Here is a 12,181-nt window from a genome sequence, read left to right as displayed (position 1 = left end):
CAGATTTCATATCCAGACATGCATCTGGACTCGTATCGAGGTGAAGGGTTGTCCGCGTCCCTGCTCTGTCTCTTTAACCAGCACGCTCACTGTCACTGGTCCCTCCCATTCCTGCAGCCCTCCAGTGCTGCTGGCCTGAGATGGGAGCGCGCACAAGCGGCACCATCACGGCCGAAGAAACGGGATAAACCTGGAAAAGAAACGGAACAAAACAACAGTACCGCATAGGTACGGTGGAGGGGGGGGGAGAAAAAAACAATGAGGTCAACGAAACAATTGATTCACTTTAACCGGATCGCACCGCTTGATCGCGTTCTCTGAGAAACTCCGATGTTGTTCGTCGCTTGTGTTTTGCGCTTTTTATCCTTTCTCCTTGCGCGCTGGTGATACAAAGGCGCTCGGTCTGGAGCTGCAGCAGCAGCAGCAGCAGCTGGGATTACATATGAATGGAGAAGAGTGAACGGACCTGCTATCACGGACTAACACGGAATGGTAGACACAGACAGTGAGTAAACCTAGGATTAAAACACTTTCTCATTTTTTTTATTTTGTGTCTCTCTCCATTGGAGCTAGACCCCTGTGTCACCCCGCGAGGGAGGATAGATGCTGTCATTGTGTCAAGGCTGAGATTTGCAGAAAAAAAGAAAAAAAAAATCTTTTGAAAGTGTCCCTTTCTGGAATAATGCATGAGAAAGACGAGCTGCATGAGATCGCCTCTTTTTATTCCCTTCCAGGCCTCCCACATTCCCGGCTATCCCTCTGCCTGAACAGCCGGTTTCTCTGGTTCAGAATGGGATGTATTGTCGCATCTGCGCAGCCCACGACAAGTGTCAGCAATCACACTGTGTGTTTCTGAACGGCTTACCTGAAGGCCTGAAACACTGTCACTGCTCCCCTGCTCTCTGACCGCAGGGGGCCATTGTTGTCGATAAGGACTCTGGGGAGAACTGGACTCTAAAAGGACAAAACGGTGCGCCCTTGGCTTCATTCACCCTGTGTGTGTGTGTGAGCCAGGGTCAGTCTCAGAAATAAATTAGGCACAATATGGTGGAGCCGGTGGGATTTACCGAGGCGTGGAAAGCGCAATTCCCGGAGTCTGAGCCACCCAAAATGGAGCTGCGATCCGTCGGGGGCATCGAGCAGGAGCTGGAGAAGTGCAAAGCCTCCATCAGGCGCCTGGAGCAGGAGGTGAACAAGGAGCGCTTCCGCATGATCTACCTGCAGACCCTCCTGGCCAAAGAGAGGAAGAGCTACGACAAGCAGCGGTGGGGCTTCAGGAGGACGCCGCTGAACGAGGGGATGGACCCTGCGGCCATACAGGGTGCAGAGTGCCAGTCCCAGCAGCCGCACATGCAGGAGACTGGTGGAGTAGGAGTAGGAGTAGTCGGTGGAGGGTATGGTGGCGGCAGTATGGAGAGGAGCCGTTATCAGCCTCTTGGAGATGGAGCTGGAAGGTCCAAACCCAGGCCTCCACCAGCCAGGAAGTCGGCCTCCCACGGAGACGGACTGGAGTCCGCCTTCGAGGTGCCCCAGCAGGCTGAGTCGACGTCTTGCGACAGCCTCGATGGCCTCTCGCCGTCCAAGCAGAGAGGCGGCATCTCGGTCTCCCCCCGCAGACTCAACCTTCCGCCCCCAGACAAGGAACTGCCCACTGACCCCAAGGACAAGCTGGGAATGGGACTTGGCGTGGCGGCCCTTAGGTCCAACTTTGAGAGGATCAAACGGGCCAACTCTCACTCTGCGGGGGATGTAGCAAAGGGCCAGGAGAAGCAGCAGCAGCAGCAGCAGCTGCCGCCGCCACCGCCGCCGTTCTACTCTAACATGGAATTCCACCACGAGAGGGGTCTGATCAGGGTCAACGACCGTGACGTTTCTGACAAGATCAGCACCCTGGGCAGCCAGGCCATGCAGATGGAGCGAAAGAGATCTCTTCACTCACTCCCAGGTAATCTGGCCACGGTGGCAGGGGAGCTCCGCGCCAGGCCAGTGTACAGAGGCCGGTCCACTGAGAGCACCTGCGGCTATGATGCAGAATATGAAGACGGGGAACCCACCCAGCGGCACGCAGGGAGGGCCAACGGTGGCAAACCTCCACCCCCTCCTTGGCAGCCCTCCGAGTTCCAGGCCTACTCCAGCGTCTACGTTGGTGGGGTGATGATGGGTGAAGGTGGCGGTGGAGATGGGAGAGGCGGTGGGGGAAGTGGTAGCGGAGTCACAATGAGAGACCTCGGGGGAGGCGACGACCACCTCCTGACCTGGCCACGCCGGTCCTACTCCCCGGGGAGCTTTGAGGATGTCGGTGGAGGCGGCGGCTACACGCCGGACTGCAGCTCCAACGAGAACCTGACATCTAGCGAGGAGGACTTCTCCTCGGGACAGTCCAGCCACGTCTCGCCCAGTCCCACCACGGCCTTCCGCCGGCCCTTCAGAGAGAAGAGCCGCTCGCCGTCCCAGAACTCCCAGAACTCCCAGCACTCCTTTGACAGCAGCAGCCCTCCGACGCCGCAGTCCCAGAAGCGTCAGCACCGGCAGCAGGGAGGCCACGTGGTCATGTCTGAAGCCACTATTGTGAGCGTTCGCAAGACCGGTCAAATCTGGCCACCCGGTGCCCATCACGACCTCGTGCCCCATGGTAGAACATCCCATGACAACAGTTTCCATGGAGACCACCTAGGTGAGTGGTGGCTACCGTCTCTAATCTTTGTTGTGATGGAAAGCAGGTGGGCTGGACCCCAGAGAGAAACTGAGTATGTCTGGTTGTGTGTGGAGGAACGACAGATGAATGAGTGTACTTTAGTCATGTTTTGGCGTCTATTCTTCTGCATTTTTAGCCTCTTCTTCACGTCTTTCCTCCTCCAAAACCACAAAGCAGCCAAATGATGACGTGATTGATAGTATGTGCGTGATCGTGAGCGCGGCGCACACACACAGTACCGTGTGCTGTTTGGATGGCCTCGCGTGGGAGACGGATGAAAGATCCACCTCCATGCTTATTCCTGGAATGTCAGTCGGGTAGGGTTCACAATAAATGCGGTCAGTCTGGGTTGAAACTGCAGGTCTAGCCTTTCCCAGACGACTCCTGTGGCTCCGAGTATGAAATTTCATTCGCAGGTGTCTGTCTGTCTGTCTGTCTGTCTCTCTCTGTCCTTCTGCCTGAAGCGTGACGTGAGTTGAAGACGATTCCCTGAGCCTCCAAGCTGAAACTCTTCACCCGCTTTTTTATCACAGAGCCGGACAAAAGAAATCCACTCCCCAAACAATTATGTGCCGTATCCCTAACCACTTAGAGCCATGGCAGCTACAATAAAACAAATTTAAAAAGCAGCTAGCGGATAGATGTGCAGCCTGGAGCTAACTTGGCAGTTCATGCCCAACAATAGCGGCCTGTGTCTCTCAAAGAAGCACATTAGTAGGACTCAGTTTACTGTGATTCCACAGATAAACACTGCTCGGGTAGGTCAAATATTTGACATGATTTTTAGTCATTGAGTGTTGTTGAACCGAGGTGCGGGTTTAATTTGCTTCAGCAATTTGCTTGTTGTCTGTGTTTTAGCGCCACAGTATTGTAACAGATTTGGGACCGGACAGGCCTTACAGGCTCGCTCCAGTGCCGGGACAAAAGGTCGTCCGATAATGACAGAGAATGAGGGAACGAGAACGCCGAAAGATAAAGCGAGGGGGGGAAAGTATGCAGGCAGAAGGGATCTGACACCGAGGGCCCAGAGATGCCACCTGTACCTGTACAGTAAAATGATAGCTTAATACCATTATTTAGCTCTCGTGCTATAAGATTCAGCACTAAAGACGATGCTGTCATCTCTCTGGGTAGCATTACGGCCTGAAACCCGATGCCGCTCATTGCCCAAATATCCTGAACGGAGAACGGGTCCCTGTGCATCTATAATTCATTTATTTGAATAGAACCACAGACACAGTGGTCCTGGTGGAATCAACTAAAATGTTTTTTTTTTCTCCAGGCATGATGCGATCATCAAACTACAGCGTCCTTTCACAGATAAACCACCTCAGACACATGTGCAGTGAAAGTGAAAGAGATCTTTTTAATTACCACTCCCTCCCTGATGACAAGTAATAGGCAAACAGCATTGACAATTAGGTTACAATGCTAACGTTCGTAGCTCTAACAGCCACCCGGGTTGTGAGGAGATAGTGACTCCGCAGCAAATGGCTGGCTAATTCCCCAGCTGCTATGTTCAGGATTATCGCTGCACTCGTCTGCTCTCTTTGTTTTAACATCTTTTCCACAACAGTGAGCCCTGTGGGGCGTTTGGCGAGCCGGAAGAGCAGGGGCGGAGATATGGAGGGTGTAGGATATTGGGAGTGAGGGTGGGGGGGGGGAGGCATTTTAGTGGGATAATCTGGAATTTGAGCATCAGAAGTAAAACTGTTGGTTAGACACCCCCGCAGAGTGGTTTTGTTTTCTAGTTGGGGTTTGAGCTGAGGGCAGACGAGCGCGACGTCGACAGCGGAGGTGATGATAACGATGAATATTGCATCATTTTGGGCCTCCGGCGGCGTGTGGTTTTCAGAACAGACCAGAACAGAGAGGCGGTAGTAAGGGAAGAAGAGTGCGTCTTCAGTGGGCGGGCTGATGGTAATAACGAAGAGTGGGACGGTGTTTTGCGAGGGAAGACTTGAGGGAGGCAGAGTGCAAGGCAGAGCTGTCGTTTCTCGCTTCATTGGTCAGGGATGCGGGGGCTGCAGAGAGGCACAGATGGGAAGAACTCTCCCGTTGCGTAACAGAAACACACAGAGACACACACACACACACACACACACACACACACACACACGCTCGATGTTTACTCGTATACCTTGAGGCGGCTTTGCCTTCAGCGATAGGTGTGTCGTTCAGACCGGGTCGAGGGGGGGGGGGGGGGATGCTTTCCTGCCCGTGGATGACTCGGATCTGGAGATGCCGCCGTCTCTCCGTGGAGGAGGCGCTCCATGTGCCAGAGCTGTTGTGATGCAGCGATTAGTTCTCTTTTTCTCTGCGTGCTAACAACAGAAGCAATTGCCTCACAGCGTGTTTTGTTTATTTAATGTTGGGGGGGCTTTAAGGATGAAAAGTTTGCATGCTGAGCAGAGACGAGCGGGTCTTCGTGGCTCCGACAGAAATAAAAACGAAATGACAAAATGAGTTAAAGATGAAGATGGAGATATCTCCCCCGAGTGTCATTCAGAGGAGGAAGCAGAGACACTTGGCGAGTTGAAGCTCGGCTCGTGAAACTGAGCAGAACAAACAGGAGCGCTGCAATGTTTGGTCAAACAAAGGTAGACGACGCCTCTTTGGCGTCGCTGTGACTCAGTACTTCACCTCTCGCTGCAAGTAAAACTCTGCGAAAAAGAAAGAAAAGAAAACCCAACAGCACAATCCAATCCAAACGTCCCAAACCGAAACCTCACACGTATTACTCAGCTGACAGAGTTCATTGAAGAAAAGGAGCTTTCACTACCTACAGTAATGAAACCATCGGTGACCAAAATGTCTTTTTTTTTTTTTTTTCTTCATATGCTGTTTGCAGTGATTCATTTGAAGGCAAATATGCCTCTTAACCAGGGAATACCTGTGGGTTTGTGTCTCTGAGGGCGGGGATGCCAAAAGCAGGACGGACCTGAACGAGCCTCAATGGCTGTATTGTCCACAACCTCCACCTCCCTCAGCTGGGTCCTGTCAGAGGCCGTATTTTAAGACGGACACGACCTCCCGCCCTCTATCTCTCTCTCTCTCTCTCTCTCTCTCTCTCTCTCTCTCTCTCTCTCTCTGTCTCTCTCTCTCTCTCTCTCTCTCTCTCTCTCTCTCTGGTCTCAGGGTCACTTATCACTTCATTTTACTTGACTTTATTACATTTCTCTAAAAAAAAATAACACAACATACCTCAGTTTCCAAAACTTGTCGCCAATACCATTTGGCTAAATTACCTCAGATTAGATCTTACTGGGAAATGCGTGTGTGTGTGTGTGTGTGTGTGTGTGTGTGTGTGTGTGTGTGTGTGTGTATTTTAGCATGTGTTGGTGTTGGAAAGGACAAAAAAAACAACAGTCACGGAAAAAAAGAAAAGGGCTCGGTGTCCCTGAGGGACACAGATAAAATCTGATGACGTTGTTGTGCCGCTCTGTGCGTGTTTCTGGGTTTTAAAAATATATATATATATATATATATATATATATATATATATATATATATATATATATATATATATATATATATATATATTTGTTGCTTAACATCTCACTGTGTAACACACACTCTCGCTTATTTCCTAGGATATCAGAGTTGAGCGGGATGCTTGAGTGCGTGTGGTTTGTCTCAACAACAAGCCGGCGATCAGTGGAGATGGAATCATGACGATGGGTAGACACGGCTCACGAGACACACAGAGAGAGATTTTCCGCGGTACCTTCGGCCAAGCTCGCATGCTTTACAGTAGGCTGGCGTGGCACAGTGACCCTTTTTTCACTCTGAGGGGGGGGGGGGGGGGGGCTGTGGCTCTTAAAAAGGCTTATTCAGTACGTGCTGTCGAGAGAGCTTGGCAGTAAAAGCCTCGGTGACCTCAGCGGGCACACAGGAGCTGCAGGCCTACAGTCGGGCCCTGAGTGTTAGGAAGGAGAGGAGAGAAGCCTGGGAGGAGAAGAAGAGGTGGAGGTGGAGGGAGGGAGGAGGGAGGGGTGAAGCCGATCTGCCTTTCTTGCCAGATGGGTGCTCCTCTCAGTCTTTCATTGGACTGTTGCAACCTGCTCGGACCAAGTATGCCGGCACAAAGCGGCTTCTTTGTTTCCTTTTTGCTGGGATCAGTTATGGAGGAAGAAAACTTCCTTTCTGAGAAAAAGTAAAAAAAAAAAAAAAAAAAAGAAATCTGTTGAACTCATTCAAGATTTGAGCGAGTTGTCTGTAGGGTTAGGGTTTAGCGGGGGTTTTTTGTGGCATTGCAAAACACAAGATGTAAACTATCCTGTGTGTAAAGCAGTCGTGTCTGGTGGTGTCTCGCGCCGTGTTGCTGCAGCAGAAGTCCATCTTGACACGTCGCTCCGTTGGCAGTGGGAGGCAGGAGGGTGGAGCAGCTCCAGCTGCTACCCAGTGAGAGTCAAACTGCCCTGGCTTGGTTTGTGGGGCTGGACCCAGCCAGCTTCAGCCCTACACTCAGTGTGTGTGTGTGTGTGTGTGTGTGTGTGTGTGTGTTTGATGTAGTGTGTGAGGATGGTGGGGGTGTGGGAGGGATTTTTGGACATTCAAGCTAAACTTTGTTTGTAGGGAAGCTGATTGGATGATCATAACTGGACAGAAAGACAGGCGAATACAAGCACACATAAACACAAACTCACAGCCCTCCAATGACTAATTGCTCTTCCCTGCTTCGGTTTACTTCTTCTCCTTTTTTGTGTGCGCTTGTATACTTCCTATGCCAAGCATCCAGCCACAATCCTTCCCTCTGGTGACCTGCAGCTCTTGTAAAAAAAAAAAAAAAAGAAAAGAAGAAGAAAAAAAGAAACATGGAAAATCCCTTACATAAATCCCGGTGACTCTTTTCTCCCCATGTGTAGCTGCTTGCCCCCTTTTGAGCGTCGGCCATCTTGGCTCTCTGTAACACGGCCCACGTTGTCGCAGTCACTGAGCTTTTCATCCGGACTGGCCACGGCACGGGGAAACTGCGCTAGTTAGCGTCCGCCGCTAACCACTCACCACAGGCATTGTAATGTGAGTGCTCGCTCTGTGTATTCTAGCGTAGCTGTATGGGCTGTTAATCACAGCCAGCTCTCTGAGGGACTGGGTTAAGGATGGGGGGGCGGGGGATGGAAAGAAAGACCTGGTTTATGGTCTCTGGTCGGGAGGCAATGTGGCGTCCATGAAGATTAATATCAGAATGACCCAATCTGTGCTGGAGTATAGACATTAAAGGAGCATTCCACCTATTTCACACGTCAAAGTACATGTTTGTGACTCACTTGAGTATCTATATCCTGTGTTTGAAACTGGGTGTGGGTTTTAATAGACATGGACGTTAGCCGTCTTTCGTTGCATTATGGGAAGTGTAGGATCCAGTGTTTTGGGCTCTTGACCCACACGTAAGTGACTAGAGGCCGGTGCCCTTATGACACATCCTGCAGAAATGCATCAAAGGTGACTTAAAGAGGCACGTGTATAATAATGTGGAAGGTTTACACGTCGCAAACGTGTCACACGCATGTACAGTTGAAAGCCAAGTGATTACTCTTCTCCGGGTCAGAGGGCAACAGAAACGTGTCTAGTAATGCAAACATGTAAACCCTAATCTCCACTCCTCAGTCTGGGGAATTAGAAACCGGCCAACAATCAGATTAACCATTCCTCCCTCGTATGACAACGGCTCGCACCGCGCTGCACTCATCGCACCGCTAATGCATGATGTCCTATATATTACGGATGGGATTATCGTCGCCCACAAGCCAGCGCTGGCATGCATGAAGTGTCATGTTTTCTTACTCGGTTATGATAATGTGTGCTTGGTGGTTTTATTCCTGGCATTTAGAAGATGAACATGCATCAAATGGAGCTTTTCCTCTCTCTTATTTTCCACCTCGTCCTCTTTACTACATCCTCTTCTCTTCATCTCAACATACCTTCTCCCGTTTCCCCCCTTTTCTTTCCTTCCATCTACGCTCCGTTCAACCAGCTGCTTCTACTTTCCTTTTGCTCGGAGCCAATTAGAGGTGCATCACCTTTCCGTCTTTGTTTCTGCGGGTTTTCCACGGAGCAAGGGCGGGGGGGGGGGGTTAGGGAGAGATCAAAGTCACGACCCCCCTGCAGGAGCAAGCCGGCTCTCTCTGTAATTGTCCAATAGGGGTTTAACTGACGAATGCCTATAAAACAACACAATCAATGCCAAATGTCAGCAGCCGGCCTCCTTGTTGCAGAACAGGGCAGACCGCCGAGTCTATTCCCCTGCGCTCCTGATGCTCCTTGAGCCTGTTTGTTTTCTCTCTCTTCCTGCAGCTAGTTCTTTACGTCTGTCTGTCAGTCCACCATTCCCCCCTCGTATGTTCAAGCTGTGTAGCTTAAGTGTGCGTTTGTGTTGACAGACGCGGTTAAAAGCTCATGATTCTTCGGTAAACGGGTTTAGTTGACTTTAATGGAGTTAACCTCGGTTTACTGTCGGCAGCGAACCGACTGTGGATCACTGCAGCGTTAGCCGTCCTTGATATCGAGAGCGGTGTGGATGCAGAGGAGAAGAAACATCGAGCAGCTGTCCGTACAGACACGTGGTTATTTATGGAACACTACAGAAATACCACATGACAGTCTGATCATTACTTTTCGTCATACAACGTTGAGCAGATTTAGTAGTGAATCTTTACATTCCTCTCACTGGAAGCAGAGAAAGTGGGTAGTGTTCACATCCAGATCCAGCTGGGCACAGTCGCAGCACAAAGTCCTGACGGAGCCCTTGATGGTCAAAACATTGCCTCGTTAGATATTTGGGGACTTTTTACTACCGAGTGAGGGGACTACTTCTCTTTCTCCTTTGCTAGAAGTGGAGCACCAGGAGTTGTCAGTGCACTCCTGCGGGGACAGGAAAAAAAAAACCCAGAAGTCGTTTCCATAGCGAAGCTGAAAGGCCAGAGACGAGGGAGGAGGCACTTCAGACCTTATTAGCTTTTTTTGTAGCTTCAGATGATGAAGAGCTACAAGATGAGACACCTTGTCCTCTTCCTCTCTGCCAGACGGGACGCTCTCTCTCTCTCTCTCTCTCTCTCTCTCTCTCTCTCTCTCTCTCTCTCTCTCTCTCTCTCTCTCTCTCTCTCTCAGACCCTCTTCCTCAGTAACACGAGCATGGACGCAGACAAACTGTACTTATCTCTGCAGACGTGTTGCTTGGGTCAAATTCTGGGTTCCGTGGCATTTAATCGAATCTAGATCCAGTATGGAATCGACTTTTTAAACCTGAATCCTTTTGAAACACGTTCACTTCGCTTTCAACATTTGTAAGCAACTGAAATAGAAAAACAACTAAAATTCAGAACAAAAAAAAATATTAAAAAAACAATATCCAGACTCCAGACCAGGCAGAAACAAAACAAATGTGCAGCTAGCTAAATCAAAACTCTGGGCCTCTTGCCTCCTTTCACCTCTCTCTCTCTCTCTCTCTCTCTCTCTCTCTCTCTCTCTCTCTCTCTCTCTCTCTCTCTCTCTCTCTCTCTTGCCCTCAGGCTTTTTGTTATTGGACTGTGTTTGCACTGGGCAGCTGGATGGGTTTGCTCAATAAATGGCACTTGTTTCAGGCTGCCGGGCTATTAGAGGCAGTGGTGTGTGTGTGTGTGTGTGTGTGTGTGTGTGTGTGTGTGTGTGTGTGGTTTTGGGGGGCGCACCTTCTGTGTGAGTGAGTTAGAGAGAGAAGTTGCAAAAGAGAGAGAGAGAGAGAGAGAGAGAGAGAGAGAGAGAGAGAGAGAGAGAGAGAGAGACTGCAGAATGAGTTCGCTATTCTATCAAAATAACACATTATCAACTAAATGAGCAAAGTGACTGGCTGCTGATCGGCAGCTTTTTTTAGGACATGTGTAATTACATTTCAACCCATTTTGTTGGGTTAAAAGTGTGCAAGATGCACCCAAGATGCATTGTCCTGCTCACTGAAACCCAGATGTGTTAGTGAGGGAGTGAGACTGGAGGCAAGAGGTCAAGGACAGTGATTGTGATGTAGCTCTGTCTGTCTCAGAGAATATGCATGGACCGAACCAGGGCCAGTGAAAGAAAGAAGTCATGTATACAATATGTTTGGCATAATGACACTGAATTGGTTTAAGTCATGAAAACAACACTGCTCAGTGACGGAATTGTTTTGTGGATTTGTTTGCATTTCAGTGTCATAAAACGAACAAGAAACGTTAAGACAGGTAATTTAGAAATAAAACACTATTTACTGTTCCAAAGATTTCCTCTTCCAGAGTGGTGAAAATGACACCAGTGGGTGATTGAAGGGGACTCTGCTCACATAGACACAGTGACGGATGACTGTGGATTCAGAGTAGATGCCGTCGATGCTGTTTGGAGGACGGCTGCACAGATGCAGGGAGTCGGCATCAGAAGTGGAAGAGAAGGAAACTGACTGCGGTCCGATTGATTCTGAGGAGGAGCAGAATCTCTCACGTCTGAACGGACAAACATGACAAACCAAAAAAAAAAAAAGACTTTACCAGACGTGGGGACGAGTTTGAATCCCATTACGCTTTCTCTGACTCTGGGCTCCTTTTTATTGTGTGTTGTTTGCTGAGCCGCTGGTTGCAGAGGGACTGGATGACTGGAGGCTCATGGGGAAGATCGGATTTCATGTGGTGATCTGCCCTCCCTCCCCTTTTTCCTCCATCTCTCCACTGAATGCCCTTCGGTAACATCCCTCCTTCTGTGATATCTCTTTTATGTCACTTAATATCCCTTTCTCTATCCCCCTGACCATTACGCTCTCGCTCTCTCGCTCTCTCTCTCTCTGCCTCTTTCACTCAGTGCTATTCAGCCTGGAGCACACTGTACAATATAAAGGCTGATTTTAAGCCCAATTTGGTCTTGACAACTGATCCTCAAGTTCAGGGAGAGGCCCCACTTGTCTGCAAAGATATCGGACGAAAATATCGGACGTATATCTCCGACTGCAGCCGAGAGCAAAATGGAGACGAGAAATCCAACTCCCTCCGGCTTTTCCAACTCAACCTGTGCCCCCAGCAGAGCACTTAGAGCACACATTCTTTTGACGTTGAAGATAATCAACATAACTTTCAAATGATGCAGAGGCTGGGATAATAGCACCCGCTCTTGGATACTCTCTCTCTCTCTCTCTCTCGGAGTTATGCAATCCGTAAGTCCTCAACAGAAACCTTGTGCAAACAGCCCTGACTGCCAGATAACGAGGCTGTACTGAAGGCGTGTAACGTTTGCGCTCCGCTGATATGTCTTGAGAACGGGCGCTTTGACTCAAACATAAGCAGTTATGTTATTAACGCATCAGAAATGAGACTATAGTAGCAACTGGGCAAAAATGTTTGACGCTGGTGTGTAAAATGCCCCCCCCCCCCAAAAAAAAGCCACTCGGCCAGGAGACTTGGTTCACTCGACACTGACTTGATTTCTCTGTGTTAAATGAACAGCACCGAGTGACAGAGCTGCCTGTGACTGCAGGAGGAAGAGGAGAAG

At 49.7% G+C, this 12,181-nt stretch overlaps 1 protein-coding gene across 1 annotated transcript in view; it reads left to right on the top strand.

Moving 5' to 3' along the window:
- The first annotated feature begins 141 nt into the window (after positions 1-141).
- Positions 142-12,181, top strand: part of bcr (BCR activator of RhoGEF and GTPase) — a 68,260-nt gene continuing 56,220 nt past the window's right edge. The window contains exons 1-2 of the mRNA XM_068705874.1: positions 142-505; positions 735-2,674. Of these exons, the coding sequence (XP_068561975.1) occupies positions 1,045-2,674 (1,630 nt within the window). The 5' untranslated portion in view covers positions 142-505; positions 735-1,044. The remainder of the gene's footprint in view (positions 506-734; positions 2,675-12,181) is intronic.

This window comes from Cebidichthys violaceus, unplaced genomic scaffold, assembly GCF_023349555.1.
Source record: "Cebidichthys violaceus isolate CVI_PGR_0920_01 unplaced genomic scaffold, fCebVio1.0.p SCAF_12, whole genome shotgun sequence".
Lineage (NCBI taxonomy): Eukaryota > Metazoa > Chordata > Actinopteri > Perciformes > Stichaeidae > Cebidichthys > Cebidichthys violaceus.
Note: the sequence above shows the minus strand (reverse complement) of the source record. Positions and strands in the feature narration are given on the sequence as shown.